Here is a 17,749-nt window from a genome sequence, read left to right on the forward strand (position 1 = left end):
TGATTTCTCTCTCAACACATTCAACTTAGATCAATGTATAGCATGGGAACAATGTAAAGACTAACAGACTGCCTTCTGTGGGGGTGGGGGGAGGGAAGCAAGATTAGGGGAAAAATTGTAAAAATTCAAAATTAAATTTAACAAATTAATAATTAAAATTTTAAAAAAAGAATCAATAGTCACAAACTGGGAAGGTGAGAACATGAAGGATAGCTGAGGGAGCAAAGAGATTTGGGGGATCATGCTTCCCCAGAACAGTAGAGAAGAGAACAGGAGGAGGAGAGTTTACGGATGATGCTCAACAAGAGAAGGCTCCTCAGAAGATGGAACAGTAGTTCAACTGAGGAGTGAGAGGAGCTTTTAAGGAGCACTTCAGGAGGGGTGGGAGGGGGTGGGTAGCTTAGAGAGCAGAGATGAGGTAATGAGAGGTATGTACCTGAGGGGTAGCAGGTCAAAGACTTAATCCTTTCAGGGTAAGGCAAGGATTTATTGTTTTGTGGATAGGGATCAATCCATTGTTTTGTTGCTGGAGACTTGTTTTATGCCTGGGGACAGGAATTTACTGAGTCTTTGCCAAGGACAGATGAAGTATTTACTATTTTTTAAATAGTTTTTGCTAGGGAAAGGGGTTAAGTGACTTGCCCAAGGTCACACAGGTAGGTAATTATTAAGTGCCTGAGGCCAGATTAGAATATGGGTCATGCCCAGTTTAAGAGAACAGAAAATAAAATATTTAAATTATCTTATCCTAGTAAGAGAAAATTTAAAAAATAAGACCCAATGAATTTATGTTAATTCTACCAAACATTTTAAGAGCAAGTAATTCCAATACTAAACCATCTAGGAAAAAAAAGGAATTTTACTAATTCTATTTCTGACAAATTATAGTCTTGATACCTAAACCAGGAAGAATAAAAACTGAAAAAAACTATAGACAAATTTCCCTAATAAATGTTGACATAAAAATTTTAACCAAAATATTAATGAGATTTTAGCAATATATCATAAAGTTCTGCATTATGCATTAGAAATGAAGGGTTGGTCCAATGTTAGGAAAACCAGAAACATAATTCAGATTCTGTAGTTTGTTTCGTTTTGTTTTTTCCTTCTTCTGGATGTGGTAGTTCAGAACCCTTTTAGCATCACATTCATATTGTCTGGAAATCTTCCCATCCTAAAAAAAAAAGTCTTTCTCTTTCACTTACCAAAAAAAAAATCCTTTTAATCCAGGGTTCAATAATCCTCAATTGAAAAACTGACTCTGAAGAGGAAAGAGTAAAATCAATGCAAAGATGGCTACCACTTCCTAATCTTCCATGATATGCCAATATTGACTTCCATACCTAAGGGAATTCACATTGGAGTGGTAGGAATTGAAGCAGATTCCCTAATCCCTAGTGTCAGCATTATAAAGCAGATTAAGGTTGTGATTACTCTCTGAGTTTCCTGAGTCTTTATCTTGCCTAATCCAAGACTGAATCTAAACACAGAAAGTTTGAAAAGTTTGCTCCCCAAGTTCTACTAGAAAGGGGGTGGTCATCAAATGAAAACTGAAACATACATTTTTGGACATAGCCAATATGAAAATATGGTTATTTGCTATATATTTGTCAAAATAAATTCATAACATTTTGATAAAGATTTTCTTTTTTAATTGTTCAATTGTAAGGGGAGGTGGAAAGGAGAAATAATAAATGTTTGTAAAGACAAATACATAAGATTGGAAGGAAAAAAGAATTTATTGAGTATCTTCTATGTACCAGATGCTGAGATAGAAAGAGAAAAAAAAAAGCAGTAAAAAGTTCAGAGTCAGGGCCCTGGAAAGCTCAGACACACTGTCTAGTTTCCCATTTCTCAGACTTTTAGACATAATCGTTTTCTCAGGGAGCTCCTGATTTCCAAGTTCATCTTGCGTACTTCGTCGCTGTCTGGACCAAGCACATCCATTTCACATAGTCGCCTGTTTACCTGCAAAAATAAAGACTACATGTGGGTTCTTTTCAGACCTTGTGTTAAGTTCTCTAAATTGAGAATCTCTGGAACAATGAGATTATTATACTTAAATGAGAGGGAATGCTTGTAAGAAATGTGACAAATTAGGAAAGTTTGTCTTATAGTCACTCACTTCAGTCAGAAGCTCCAAAAGGTCCCGCTCAGGATCAGCAAGGATAACTTCTACCAGAGTCTGGATAAAGTCAGAGCCATTCTTATCTCTATATGCCACATAGCCTAAAGGACAATAAATTCCCATCAGTTTTCCTTTTCATTTAGAGGGAGGGTGGAAGGAGGGAGTTTTAAGCATGATAGAAAAAGAAGGCACCTTGTGGGATCTAGTAAAGGAATGAGGCATAGGACAGAGTTAAGCATTTTTAATTGGACCATGATCTAGAAAATGTAACCAAATCAGAGGGTCTTGATCCTCTGATCAGGTTGGTGCTTGTCTTTCTTTTTTTTTTTTAATAAAGAAAGATTTTATTTATTTTGAATTTTACAATTTTTCCCCTAACCTTGCTTCCCTCCCCCCATTCCTCCCACAGAAGGCAGTCTGTTAGTCTTTATATTGTTTCCATGGTATACATTGATCTAAGTTGAATGTGATGAGAGAGAAAACATATCCTTAAAGAAGAAACATAAAATATAAGAGATAGCAAAATTACATAAGATAACAGGTTTTTTTTAAATTAAAGTTAATAATCTTTGTTCAAACTCCACAATTCTCTGGATACAGATGGTATTCTCCATCACAGATATCCCAAGATTGTGCCTGATTGTTGCACTGATGGAATGAGCAAGTCCCTTGAGGTTGACCATCATCCTCATTTTGCTGTTAGGGTGTATGTACAGTGTTCTTCTGGTTCTGCTCATCTCACTAAGCATCAGTTCATACAAGTCCTTCCATGCTTCCCTGAATTCCCATTCCTCCTGGTCTCTAACAGAACAGTAGTGTTCCATCACATACATATATCACAGTTTGTTAAGCAACATTCCCCAATTGATGGACATCCACTTAATCTCCAATTCTTTGCCACCACAAATAGGGCTGCTATGAATAATTTTGTACAAGTGATGTTTTTACCCTTTTTCATAAATCTTTTCAGGATATAGACCCAGTAGTGGTATTGCTGGATCAAAGGGTATGCACATTTTTGTTGACCTTTGGGCATAATTCCAAATTGCTCTCCAGAAAGATGGATAAGTTCACAGCTCCACCAACAATGTATTTGTGTCCCAGATTTCCCACATTACTTCCAACATTGATCATTGTCCTTTCTGGTCATATTGGCCAATCTGATAGGTGTGAGATAGTAACTCAGAGCTACTTTAATTTGCATTTCTCTAGTCAGTAATGATTTAGAGCAATTTTTCATATAACTATGGATAGCTTTGATTTCCTCATCTGTAAATTGTGTTTGCATTGCACCTTTGACCATTTGTCAATTGGAGAATTTGTCTTACATTCTTGAAGAGGACTGTTCTCTAATTAATCTGAAGGCTGGCTGACTTCTATCTAGACACAGTACCAATTCTAAGAAAATTCATCTTCACTCCTTCTGAACTTGGGAGCTTTTGTCTGTCTTGAGGTAGACCAGAAAACCTTAGTATTGCAGCTATTTTTTTCTCCTTTGGGAATAGAATTTGACTATAATTTGCTTGCCAATGGTTGTCTCCTAGGAAAGGAGTTCAAATTCTCTTCCTATTGTTCATAGGTTGTTTTTATTTTTAAGTTGTGATTTCCCTCATACCTTCTGCAGCTGAATAGACTCTCAGGATATCCATTTGGTCTGGATTCCTAGGAAAGTAGTCACTGGAGGAGACATCTAGGGTAAATCAGAAAATACTATTTAGGGGGGTGGAGCCAAGATGGCAACAGGAGGTACTCTCTCTCAAAACTTATAGAAAATACTATTTACTGTCTACTACTATCCCATCCTCTGCCTCAAAGCAGCCCCATAGAGGAACTCACAAACTATCAACAAATCAAAAGGCATTTCAGTCCTGTTCTTTGGGGAGCTTATATATTTTACCATTCTTTAAAACAGACTCCATGACAATGGTTAGCTTATTATGCATTTCAAAGGCTTTTACCCTGTCTTTCTGCTATCCCCATTTCTAGTCCCTTCCCCTTAGTCCTTTTTTTCTTGTGTCCATTCCATTTCCTACCCAATTTTGCAAACCACGAGCAAACTCTTCCCCCTTCCACTGTAATGTAGACATTACATCTTCCCTCATTTCAGAGTCTATTTCCTCAAAGAAACAAATCCTGATAAAATAGGGAGGTGAGAATTCCACTAAGTTCTTCTTGGATTTCTAAGATCATAGAGTTTATAGCTAGAAAGGGACCTTAAACATTATTCAGTCTCCTCATTTGTAAAATGAGAAAAGTGGAGAGGAGATGATTTGCCCAAGGTTACAGAAGCAATAAGTAGCAAAGCTTCAGGTATGCTGACTCCAAATCTATCCCGCTACCCTATCCTATCCAAGTTCTTTCTATTCTACATACCACAACAGGGTTGATTCCTTTGATATTAGCATTTAAAGTCTTCAGGGACTTGATAATACTTACTTATCTGTGTGACCTTGGGCAAGTCACTTAACCCCATTGCCTTGCCAAAATTTTTTTAAAGGAGTGAAAACCAAAAAAAATAAAAAAATAAAAATAAATAAAAAAGGAGGAGTGGTTAAAAAGTAAGTATTGACCTGATTTTCCTAAAAAGGGAAAAGATTTCTAAACTATAAATTAGTCTCTACTCTGTCTAGGTCAGATAGTACTAGGGTTACTATGTTCAATTCTGGATGACACAATTTAAGGACACTGATAAAGTAAAACGTGAAGAGAAGATAGCAACATGAATGGTGAATAGCCTTGTGTATATGTCATAGGATTAGTTAAAGGAACTTCAAAGGTTTAATATGAAAAAGAGATAACTCATGAGGAACACAATAGCTTTCTTGAAGCATTTGAAGGGCTATTGTATAAAAGGTTTTCCTTGCCCAAAAGGACAGATGGAAGGGTACAATGGCTATAAGTGTTTTTAGACAGGGCAAATTTAGGCTTGACAACAGCAAAACTTGATAGCAATTAGAGCTCTTCAAAAGTAGAATGATCTGCCTTAGGAATTGGTGAGGATTTAAAATGGAAACTGAATAATCATTTGTTAAGTAGATTGTAATAAGAATTCCTTGCAGTTCTATCAGTTATATTTTAGTAGGGAATGAATTAGATGACCATTGAGGTCTTTTCCAATTCTAAAATTCTGCAATTCCATGAAAAGGCAGTAAAGGACAGCTAGGAAAACCTTGGAGTCTTCAATTCTGGATTCACAACCTCTTTCTTTGCTAAGCCTCTGCAACTTTTTGCTTTGATACCTTGGGCAAATCCTTTCATCTCTCTGATCCTCAGCTTCCTCATTTGTAAAATGTAGTTTGTAAGACTTTGTAAGTCATATTGTTACTGTGAGGATAAAATGAAAAAACTTTTCATAAATGTAAAAATTATGTTCAATTCAACAAACACTGTGTTTGCTATATGGAGGACTCTGTTCTGAGGAGGAAATGATAAAAAAAGGAGGAGGCAAAGATGAAAAGGAAATCATGGATTTAAATAAGATACTGTCTTCAATGTGAGGTTTAGCCTCAGATTCAGTGAGTTAAGAGATTTACATATAAACATTTGAATTTATGGAAATGGATGAGGTTCCCAAAAGAGACTGCATAGATGAGATTTGAGGACAGAGTTCACTGATAAGGGTTAGGAGGAAGAAGGACAACTAATGGAGTAAGCCAAGACTAGATGATCTCAGAAATTCCTTTAAGGCCTAACATTGCAACCTCTCAGAGGAGAAGGAACCGCTTACCTTGCAGGTTAGCATAAACCTGAAGGATGTCTGCATGAGAAGGGACAGTTGAAGGTCTCTGTAGCCAGTGCTGTAGCCAGCTTCCCAGCCAAGGCAAAGCTCTAGGTCTCATGCCTGGGTCTCTGTTACCTGATAGATCATAGAAAGAGGGTAGAAATGAAATCATCATTTTGTTAGTGAGCTTGTCCCAGATTATTCAGGTATTAAATATCAGGGCTGGAATTGTTTCATGGCCTTAACTGCATAGCAAGTAAGAAATGACCCTGGGGTGCCAACTCCAAATCCAGTGTACTTTTCTCTACCTCCAGAGATAGAGAGTCCATGAGATAACTTGTAGCTACTGATGGATAGGACAAAATAAAAAAATGTCTCTGTCTTTAAGGAGCATATGATTTCTAGAAGGAGTCAAAACTTGCACATGTGTAAATGTTAGAAAACAATATAAACAGTGTTTTACATGGATGGTGCCAGAGGATTCAGAATAGACAATTCACTTTTGATTGGAATGCTCTGGAATACTTTGATGGAACAGCGAGTCATAGTTAGAAAACAGCTGACAAATGGATGAAGGATATGCAAAGGCAATTTTCAGACAAGGAAATCAAAGCTGTCTATAGTCATGTCATGTGAAAAACTGATCCAAATCACTACTGATTAGAGAAATGCAAATTAAAGCATCTCTGAGGCACTATCTCACACTCAGATTGGCCAATATGACCAGAAAGGAAATTGATTAATGTTGGAAGGGATGTGGGAAATCTGGGACACTAATACATTGTTGGTGGAGCTATGAACTCATCCAACCTTTCTGGAAAGTAATTTGGAATTATGCCCAAAGGGCAATAAAGATCTGTATATCCTTTGATCCAGCAATACCACTACTGAGTCTGTATCCTGAAGAGATCATGGGGGAAAAAAAGGTAAAAAACCCACATGTACAAAAATATTCATAGCAGCTCTGTTTGTAGTGGCAAAGAATTGGAAATCAAGGGAATGCCCATCATTTGGGGAATGGCTGAACAAACTGGTATATGTATATGATGAGGGATGGGATGTTCAGGGAAGTCTGGAAAAACTTGCATGAATTGATGCTGAGTGAGATGAGCAGAACCAGAACATTATATACCTTAACAACATGGGGCAATGATCAACCCTCACTCCATCAATGCAAAGATCAGGGACAATTTTAGGGGATCTGTGATAGAGAATGCTATCTGTATTCAGAGAAGGAACTATGGAGTTTAAAATAAAGACCAAAGATTATTATCTTCAATTTTAAAAAGTTGTCTTATATATTACATAATTTTGCTATCTCTGATATTTTCTTTTCTTCTTGTGGATATGTTTTTCTCCTAATATATTCAATTTTGATCTATACATGTCATAGAAATAAATGTAAAGACTTTATCAGATTGCCTTCTGTTGGGATGGGGGGGAGGGAAGGTATAAATTGTAAAATTCAAAACTTTGCTAAAAAAGTGATTGGTATAGGGAGGCTAGGTGGCACAGTGGATAAAGCACCGGCCCTGGAGTCAGGAGTACCTGGGTTCAAATTCGGTCTCAGACACTTAATAATTACCTAGCTGTTTGCCTTGCAAAAACCTAAAAAAAAGGAAAAAAGTGATTGGTAGAAACTACTATTGTATATAATTGGAAAACAAATGAAATATTTATATAATTTTAAAAAAAGATAGAAAACAGAGGACGTGAAGCCAAGAGGTGGACTGGGCAGGAGGATCTAGGGTTGCAACTGAACTACTACCTGAGTTCCAAAGTTACAAGAGTGCTATGATCCCCACTCACCTCCACGGCACCCCTGTAACAGAAAAACTTTGGCCTTGCCCTCCAGGACCTGACAACTGCTCAGGTTTCTCACCATCTCTTCTACTTCCACCTTCTGTCCATCAGCCCCAAGAAGCCGTCCGTGAGGCTCCCCATGGGCCATGAGAACTATCAAGGCACAGCTCACTGTAATCCTACAAGCATCCAGATGCTCTTGGAACTGAGTCAATTCCTTTTTGAAATCCTGAGGGTAAGAAGAATTAAAATGCACCCCAATCGTAGGGGATCTTTTTCACAGTAAGAATCCATATTTTCCTTGAATCATGTTAGGTGTATACAAACACACACACACACACACACACATACACACTCTGACCTCACCCATCTGGCCCTAGATGAAACCTGTCCTATTAAAGCTTCTTTATTTTGGATCATTCCTTGCTCCCTTCAGGCTCCTCATTTCAAATGTATCCCTTTCAAGAAAAACAAATTTAGTTCCTCACATGTCAAGATGTTTGATCTTTTCAGATTCATTTCATCAGTGACAGATCAGACATAAAGGGTCAAGGGGAAGGCAAAAAGAGTCTGAATAGGGGTCAGGAGCTGGGAAGAATCACATAAGTCAAACTTGGTCTCCTTCACAATTTTGACAAGGGCCAACTCTGCTCAATCAGGAACTTCTAATAAGATGAATAAAATATGTGAATAAACATATGAATATATAAAGTCCTGTACATAGATGCATAAGTATAGGATATAAAGGTGAGGTGTGACTAGTCAATAATTTATGAGAGGGGGGAAAATATGCAAATGGAGGATTTTATTTAATGTTACACAATTTCATATGAGCCCACAACGTAGTAAAACAGTTAAAATATATATAATATGAAGTTCCATTAACAGAAGTAATCCTTCTCAAGCTACATATAGGGGGCTATTTTCAAAATGATAAGCTGAAAGATGTCCAAAGGAGGATAATTTGGACTGTGACAGGACTAAAAGCCACAGCAGAAGAGTCTTAAAGGGCCTGAGCATTCTTGAAGTGGGATAGGAATGATAGTAAAGCCATCTTCAAGTATTTGACACAGTATCATGTGGAAGAGGGATATGATTAGTTCTCCTTGCCCCAGACAGAAGTAATGAACTGAAGTTACAAAGAGGTCACTTGAAGCTACAGGTAAGAAAAAGTGACCAACTGTTGGAGTTATCCAAACATAGAATGGACTGTCCTTTGTGGAAGTCTTCATGTAGTAGCTAGATGACCACTTACTATAGATGTTAGAGAATTCTATTTGGGTATGGTTTAGACTAATCAGTTTCAGAGGTCTCTTCCAATTTTGAATTCTCTGCTTCTTTTGCCTAACCATAACCAATCCTACTGCGTGCTCTTTGAAAACTGGGAAATTGGGCAGCTAGGTGGTGCAGTGGATAGAGCACTGGCCCTGGAGTCAGGAGTTCCTGGGTTCAAATCTGACCTCAGACACTTAATAATTAGCTAGCCATGTGGCCTTGGACAAGCCACTTCCATTGCCTTGAAAAATCTAAAAAAAAACAAAACAAATTGGGAAATTACCATTAATCAAGAAATACCTTACTTCGATTCAGTGACTTCTTATACAATACCCTACCACCCAGCTCAAATCAATAAGTTTTATTAAGAACCTATAGGTCAGGCACTGTGTAAGATGCTGGAAACATTAAAAAAAAAACACTAGGTTGGGGTGGGGGTGGGAACAGTCACTATCAAGAAGTATTCACAATCTAATTAGAAAGGCAATATGCAAATAACTACACACAAGATATACACAAGATAGATTTGAGATAATCAACAAAGAGAAGGCACTAGCTTTAAGGGGTATGGAGTACAGAAAGGCTTCTTGTAGAACACAGGATTTTTACTGATACTTGAAAGAAGTCTGGAAGGTTAAAAGGCAGAGATGAGGAGGAAAAGCATTCGAGGCAAGGAAGATATGGCTTCCATGTGAAGCTAGTGAAAATGGCTCGCTAATTGGCCTGGGACAGCTGAAAAGAATCGTGATTTCAAAATTAGGAGTTTTGAAAGAAAAAACACAGAAAAGGAGACTGTTATTATTTTCCTACTTTCTTAGAGGGGATGAGTGTTTGGGGAATAGAAACTGGGCAAAAGGAAATTTGGATGGTCAACCAGGATAGCAGTTTAGAAATGAAGTGCTAGAAAATTTGGGTCATCAACTAATGGGAGGTTAGCTTCTATTGCAACAGGAGGAATACAGAAGGACCCTAGAATTTTTTAGGTGCAGAGAATAGGGGATCTTAAGATCACTGATTTAGATCTGCAAAGTACTTTAGATATCATCAAGCATACCTCTTTTATTTTACAGATGAGTAAAATTAAACCAAGAAAAGTCTTTTTTTTTGTTTGTTAGGGTTTTTTTTTTGTTTTTTGTTTGCAAGGCAAACAGGGTTAAGTGGCTTGCCCTAGGCCACACGGCTAGGTAATTATTAAGTGTCTGAGACCTGATTTGAACCCAGGTACTCCTGACTCCAGGGCCAATGCTTTATCCACTACATCACCTAGCCACCCCTAAGAAAAGTTTCTGAAAGCACATAGATCATAAACTACAGGACTAAGATTTGAACACTGGAATAAGTCAAAAGGGAAGTCAGGGAAGTTCCCATGTGTCTGGGCCTTTATGAAGCATTGTAGTCAGTCTAGCCACAACCTTACTTCTATGACCTCCTCACTTCATTCTTCCCATCTGCTTTGCAGCCCTTCCAGTACCTCACCTGGGCAGTAGGGTTCATCCTCAGAATGCTCTTAAAACCGAGGGTCTGGAATAGTCTCTTCAGGGCTTTAAGATCCTGCTTAGCACCAGGGCGGTCCTGGGTGACACATAAAATGAGGGCTATTTTTGCCCCAGACATGTCATATACCTCTTGAGGGATGGAACTGAGCTGGGGGAGCAAAAATGGAGAACAAGGGTTTAGGTTGAGTCTGAGCCCCTTCTATAAAACCAAATATTTAAAAGATTTGTAAAATTATGTAAAACAATGTCACTCCTTTAATTTTTTGTTTTGAAAAAATAAAGCTGCTTTTCATAAAAATGTTTCTTTATAAAATAGCATTATTATTTTAAAATGAATTGGTATACAAATATTTAAAAGTTTGTCAGTTTTAATTAATAGGGCAAATATCAATAAATATCACCCAAATGAACAAAAACTTAAGTGGCTGAAGAGGAAGGGTCTCAGACTCAACCTAAACCCTTGTTCTCCTGCTCTATTCTTTTCTCTCCTCTTTTGTGACTCCTTTCTCCTTCTCACTGTTTTTCAGTCCCCACTCCTTCTGTCCTGGGCTTCTTTCCTTATGGACCTCCAATCACCAACTTCTTCCCCTCAGGGAATAATAAATAATAAAATTCCTGTCATTATTGATAATATATATCTCTGGTCCCCCCTTACCTCTAGATCCTGTGACATAGCTTTCCCAAGGTACAGTGCACCCCGTAGGGAGCTCTGAAAGATGGGGCACCTGTGTCCTATGGAAGGCATCTCCTGAGTTACCTTGCCAATGACCTGATGGGAGGAGAAAGGGCAAATCAGCCAAAAGGATCCTGAAGGAGATAGAAATTTAGTCTGGAGAAGATAAGTCTCAGGGAAAACATGAAGCCTTCACTAGTTCTGCCAGGTCTGGGAGGGGAGAGAATTAGTCATTGGGTGGGTATTGGAAGGTATATTTGAACTCTATAAGAACTTTGTAACAATCAGAGCCACTAGCAGAGGAATGGGCCTGAAGATATTGAAAGTCTTCAGGCAGAAGACAATGTTTTGTTGAGGATATTATAAAGGTATCTATTTAAGGTAGGGGCTGGACAGATTATCTCTGACATTCTATGAGCTATGGCATTGCTTATAATGGGGTGGGGAGGTGACTCACTCAAAAACTAAAGAATGGCCTGAAGATGAAGGCCTAGGCCTATGGGATGGCACACTTTGGGTTCGAGGATCTTAGGAAGGAGAGCAGTATTCTTTCATCAATCTTGCTTTTAATTACCATGACAATAACTATAATGTTGGGCCTAGAGTCAGGAAAAGCCAAGTTCAAATCTGCCTTCAGATACTTTTGAGTTGTGTGATCTGGGGCAACTTAACCTGTTTCCTCATCTATAAAGTAAGCTGAAGGAAGTAGCAATCCACTTCAATATCTTTGCCAAGAAAACCCTAAATGGGGTCACAAAGAGTTGGACATGACTGAACATTTATTTCCTTCCTTCCCATTTCTACCCATCATCCTACATTTCAGTCTAACTGGAAGATTTATTTTTCTAAACCCTAATTTCACACCTGTGCCCAAGTGTTCCATATGCAATGCTTTCCTTTTCTTACCTATCAAAACCTAAGCATTCTCAATACCCACATCCATGAAACTTTCATCCTTCAGATTCCTCCTAGTCATAAGTTTCCATCTGCCCCAAGCTGCCCTCAATCTTATGGAAAACTGTGGCTCTCACTTCCTAGTTGTATAATGAAAACATTATTTCTCTGAGTCTCAGGTTCTTCATTTATAAAATAACTCATATACTGCATCTCTCGAAGGACTTGTAAGATACTTAGTATACTTATCTCATTTATATTCCTTTTATATCCCATTAAGTCAGTTACTTCACAATATCATTGACAGAACTGAAAGGGATCTTAAAGACCATCCAACACAACTCTCTTATTTTTAGAGGAAATGAGGCCAAGAGATTAAATAACTTCCCCAAGATAATGACAGAAATAGGATTCAAACTCAAAGTACTTGGACTACAAATCCAATACTTTTCCCATTGAGCCATGCTGCCTAAACTATTCCCATTGCTTGGAACTCCTTGTATTTCTCTTAGCTTTGGTTCCTATGCAAAGTCCTGAACCTGGTTTGTGTGATCTTGAGCAAGTCTCTTCTCCTCTCTAGTCTCCCTTTCCTTCTCTAGATGGACTGACTGGCTGATCTTTGAAGTTCTTCCTAATAGGTGTTGAATAATTAGTTCCAGGTAATAACATCAAAGAGCTCAGAGTTGAGATTTAAGAGACTGACTCAAATTTATCTCAAAGATAAATGCTTTCTCCACAACTCACCTTTTACACTAATTTGTAGATGAGGAAACAGGTTCAGAAACAGTCAAGTCACACAGTTGGGAGTCAAAATTCAAACCCAGGTCTCTTCACTGTCTCCAAGTCTAGGGCTCTTCCCACTAAACTATACTTTCTTGTGTGTATGTGTGAGTTTGAGTGTGAGTGTATTTTTTGAGTGAATATATATATATATATATATATATATATATATATGTATATAAACTATCTAATGTATGGAACAGACAGGTGAATTGAGCTGTGGTCCCCAGGTGTTATGGCAGAACCCACCCACCCATTAAGACTAAGGGGTGAAACAAAGGAGCTTCCCATTGCTAAGCCAGTCCAGACCTGAGTGAGCACTTCCAGCAGGTGCCAGTGGGGAGAGTGCTTGCAGAGGTCTGTCAGAATGGGAAGAAAAGTACTGGATTCCAAGTCTGCTGGAGCAAGAAGGGCAAAGTGGGGTCAATTCAGAGAAAGAAGCTGAGACACAAGTGGATCTGGGAAGATAATGAAGAAATTTCCAGTGCCACTGTTCCTGCCCTTTTCCCCAAACCCAGGTAACCCATACTAACTCTCACTCACTCTTGTGGCTGCCCAGAAACAGAAATATTTTGGCTTTGCCCCATAGGGCTTGGCAGCGGTTCAGTTCTCCCACCAGTTTCTTCTCTTGTACCTCCTTCCCATCTGGCCCCAGCAGCCACCCTGGATGTTCACTGTGAGCCATGAGGACGACTAATGCACAACTGACAGGACTCCAATGGTTATCCAGAAGCTCTCGGAAATAAGTCAGTTCTTCCTGGAAAGACTTGGAAAAGCATGAGACCCAGATGTCAGATTGCTTGAGTTTTGGGAGGGAAGTTGACATCTCAAAGGGATGCAGAAACCATTGGGAAAGTCACTCACCTGAGCCTTGTCCACTCCTCTGAGGCAGTTTTTAAAACCGAGAGCTTGGTACATAGCCTCCAGAACAGCAACTGCCCTATCTTCTCCAGTTTGCCCTCCTAAGGCACAAAGCGTCAGAGCTACTCGGGCCCCAGACAGATCATATTTCCCCTGGGAAGATAAGTGCAGATCTAGGGAGGGAGGGAAGTCTCTCCTAGAGTCAGGACCAGGAGGAAAATGAAGTCAAGGCTCAGCTACAGGTTGGGGCTGGGGGGGGGGGGGGTGAGTCTAACATCAAGCTGAAGCCTCACCTACCTTCCTCTCTAGACAGTCCTTTGCTCCTCCCTTTTCCACTGCCACCTGCAATGAGCTTGCTACCAAGAAAGCCATGAGCAGAATCACCACCGTCTCTGTCTTGGGTCTCTTCTCTGGCTCTCCCCACTGGACTCCCACTCCCAGGTTCCCTTATCCCAGGGCCTTGCACCTTGGAACTCAATTTATGACAACTCAATAGCTGGACTCTGCCCTCATCTTTGAGACTGGAATGGGAAGCTAATTTTCTGATTCTCCCATAATCCAACTCACTGCTCTGGTCCTTGTATCAGACACCACTCCCTTTATAGGAATGAGACAGGCTGTCTGCCAGCACCTGGCTCTTCTCCTGGACATTCAAAATTTCTTTCCCTAAAGCCAATTCTGTCCCTGAGTTATACTTAGCCTCTGCCCTCCTCTTGCCGATCAGGTTACATTTTAAGATCACATTGCTGTTGAACTTCAGGATCTATTCACATTCCCAGAAAGAGGAGTGGGAATTTAATTGTTATGTGGCCCTCTGAGTGATATGACTCTTTTCAGCTGACTGGCAGTTGAAACTTCCCATACTTGACCCACTGTAAGAATGTAAACTCCTTAAGAGCAAGAACTGTCATCTCCTAATTGTCATTCAAGCAATTAACACATAATAAATACTTAATGTTTTCTCATTCATTCTTTTATCATCCTTGTTCTGCCTATATCATATTCATTTTGAGATTTACTGGGCTCAGTGACCCAAGAACTAGACTCAGAACTAGACTTATCTTCATCTTTACCAAACTTTCTCCTCTGGATTTTAATTCAGTGAGTGAGCTAAAGATGAATCAATCATACTCAATAAATCCTTACAGTGCTTAAAGTTTTCAAGCCATTTTCTATACTTTATGAACATCTGATTCTCACAAACTACCCCTGAAGGAAGGTATTATACAGATACTGCAGTTGAGAAAACAGCCTGAGGTCTGAGTTGGCAGTAATTACAAAGTCAATAGTACTTGCTGGTAGTGGTATTTGAATACAGATCTTGGGTCCTAACTCCAAGTTGAAGATTGATAGTAAGTTACACAGGCTTCTATAAGGTTTCATCTGCACCCAGTATACTCCATTCTACGGTCTCTTCCAGTTATGACACTGCAAAATCTCAAAGAGGGGCCCTCAGAGGTCATCCAGTCTATCTGGTGCATAAACAAGAGCCTCTATATAACATGGGAATTTTTTTTTTTTAGGTTTTTGCAAGGCAAATGGGGTTAAGTGGCTTGCCCAAGGCCACACAGCTAGGTAATTATTAAGTGTCTGAGACCGGATTTGAATCCAGGTACTCCTGACTCCAAGGCTGGTGCTTTATCCACTACACCACTACGCCACCTAGCCACCCAACATGGGGATTTTTGAAGAGACCTTAATTGAAGCCCTCTAGTGAGAGGGATTGCACCACCTCTAGAACCAGTCCTTTACATTCTGATAGCTCTGATAATGTTAGGAAATTCTGATAGCTCTGATTGTTTTCCAGATCTATCTTTCAGGATATAGCAGAACAAACTGGATCCCTTTTGTACATGACAGCCCTTCAAATACAGCTATCATTTCCTTGCTAATTCCTTTTCAAGATAAACACCCTTTTTTTAAAAAACTAACCTCATGGTCCTTCAGCATCCTGGTTAGTTTCCTAGTTTACCAAAGGTCTCCCTCTAAAATGTGGTGCCTTATTAGAACTGAACCAACAGTCCACATGTGGTCTGGCATAGGCAATGGGACAATTATCTTTTTAGTTCTAGCCATAAGGTTCATATTGAACCTGCAATATAGGTTAAAACATCTAGATTTCAGACAAAGAGGTAGCTGAATGTTTGCCCCATATTGTCCTTGGTGAAATTGCTTTTAAAAAATCAATGGTGGGGGCGGCTAGGTGGCGCAGTGGATAGAGCACCTGCCCTGGAGTCAGGAGTACCTGGGTTCAAATCTGGTCTCAGACACCTAATAATGACCTAGCTGTGTGACCTTGGGCAAGCCACTTAACCCCATTGCCTGCAAAAAAACTAAAAAAAAATATCAATGGTAAGAGATAATCACCAAGGGTCATGTAATCAGATTTGGTCTAATATTCTAATATTCTAGTTTTTCAATAGCTTTTAAAGTCCTGTCAACCTAAGTGCTGGGTTTTGTGACCTGAAAATTTCATAAACATGTAACCTATGTCTTTATCTAGGTCACTGATAAAACTATTAAATATCCCAGAGCCAAACATGGATCCCTGGGGCACTATACTAGAAACTTCTTTCCAAGGTGGCATTAAATCCCTACAGAAGTCTAGAGAGGCATTCCCTCCCCCCAGGTCACAGAGCATAAATAGCAGAGATCACCTAGGTCAAGGGACTCCCAGCTACAATATAGCTGTCAGAGGTTAATCTTCAACATCTGCCATTAACAAAGGTAGGGATCTTGGGCATAGTCAAGTCATTCCATTTCTTTCCCTTTCCTGTATCCCAGTATGGGTAAAGGGGTATTGGCAATGGTCAAAATTCTTAAGAATCATAATTTTCATTCCCCCCCACCAAATGCCTCACTTTTCTATTTACAGGAGACTTTATCATTGGTGGTCGAACCTGGAAAGGCTCTTACAAAAAATATCTGATCTTTCTTATTTTACTGATTGAAAAACTGCTAGAGAAGGGAAAGGAATTATTTCAGATCAGTTAGTAAGCAACAGGAATATCTTGAAGAATGAATCTAAAATTCCTACAATCTCAACCCACTCTTAAAGTAGGTTGAAGGCTAGAAAGAGATCCAGAGAGTATTAATTGGAGGGGACTCTCCTCCCCTTTTATAGAGCAAGGATTACTCTACTAGAGTTCTGATGGGCCCTTAATCACTTGGGAAGGATGTGGAGAACTCAGGGGAAGATTCAAAGGACAGCTATAGAAATAAAGACAGAAAGGTCTGGGAAGCGGTTTTCTGGAAATGTGACAGGGAATCTTTGATACAGAGAAGAGAAGGTTAAGAGTTACAGCTATCTTCTGGTCTGTGGTAGGATTTAAGGGAAGAAGAGATAAGAGTATGTGTAGGAGACATTCTCAATCACTTCCAGAAAAAAGAATGATTAAGAACTGCCTTCCTTAACCTCTTTCAAAGATCCAATTACCACTGAGTCCTTCCCAAACCAGATGAGGCTCTACCTAGTCTCAAGACTATAGAGATGTAGAGACATTCAATATACTGATTTAGGAAGAAAGATACTCTTAAAAGAAGCAAATGAGATGAGGACAGAATCAGGGAATAAAGGGGAAGGAGGCTCAGAAAGAACACCCACTCCATCACCCCCTATTCAAATACTTTCCATTGATAATATTTCATACACCACTTCCTTCCCTTTCCCCCACTTCTAGAAATTACAGGTAAACAAGGACTAGTATCAGTACTAATGAGAGTGATGGTGGCTTCAACAATGTTGTCATCACCCAACAGAAGGGAGCTGCACTCTACTGAGAGTTGGCTGGTTCCTTTTACAGTGGAGATATCAGGATTGGAAAAAAGCATTATTATGGCCATAAACTTTTAGAGATCCATTGGTTATAGGAGAGAAAATGGTAGTCAGGGAGAAAAAGTGTGAATTATAGGAGCTATAGGATTTGTCTCAACCTTCCCTACATGCCTTTATCCCTTCAAACTAGTATATATATTCTCAAGTCCCAGAAACATTAGTGAAAATAAGAGAGGAAGATGGGAAACAACACAGAACAAAGAAAAGAGAAGGGAAAAATAAACAAATTTTAAACGGTAGCAAAATTATTTTCTTGGTTTTTGAGGAATATGGATAGAAGCAT

At 39.1% G+C, this 17,749-nt stretch overlaps 1 protein-coding gene across 2 annotated transcripts; it reads right to left on the reverse strand.

The window, feature by feature from the left end:
* Positions 1-1,676: 1,676 nt before the first annotated feature.
* On the reverse strand, positions 1,677-17,723 carry LOC141495506 (caspase-14-like). Of its 2 annotated transcripts, XM_074196901.1 has the most exons (10): positions 13,635-17,723; positions 13,314-13,536; positions 13,080-13,165; positions 11,079-11,192; positions 10,404-10,571; positions 7,659-7,881; positions 5,856-5,984; positions 3,744-3,818; positions 2,126-2,229; positions 1,677-1,968 (listed from the first exon to the last, which is right to left on the reverse strand). In XM_074196901.1, the coding sequence occupies exons 1-10, from the start codon at positions 13,686-13,688 to the stop codon at positions 1,855-1,857; spliced, it is 1,290 nt and encodes a 429-aa protein (XP_074053002.1). In that variant the 5' UTR covers positions 13,689-17,723; the 3' UTR covers positions 1,677-1,854. The 2 variants fall into 2 exon arrangements, with proteins under 2 accessions (XP_074053002.1, XP_074053001.1); XM_074196900.1 differs by having other exon boundaries at positions 13,314-17,723.
* Positions 17,724-17,749: the final 26 nt, after the last annotated feature.

The sequence above is a fragment of the Macrotis lagotis genome, chromosome 8 (genome assembly GCF_037893015.1).
Source record: "Macrotis lagotis isolate mMagLag1 chromosome 8, bilby.v1.9.chrom.fasta, whole genome shotgun sequence".
Classification (NCBI taxonomy): Eukaryota; Metazoa; Chordata; class Mammalia; order Peramelemorphia; family Peramelidae; genus Macrotis; species Macrotis lagotis.

Coding starts and splice junctions, on each gene's coding strand:
- LOC141495506 (XM_074196900.1), bottom strand. CDS start 13,596: ATGTCAACTTCCCTCCCAAAACTCAAGCAATCTGACATCTGGGTCTCA. Junction 13,166..13,313: donor GTTTCTGGGCAGCCACAAGA/GTGAGTGAGAGT, acceptor TTGCTCCAGCAG/ACTTGGAATCCAGTACTTTT. Junction 5,985..7,658: donor GTTACAGGGGTGCCGTGGAG/GTGAGTGGGGAT, acceptor ATGATCTATCAG/GTAACAGAGACCCAGGCATG.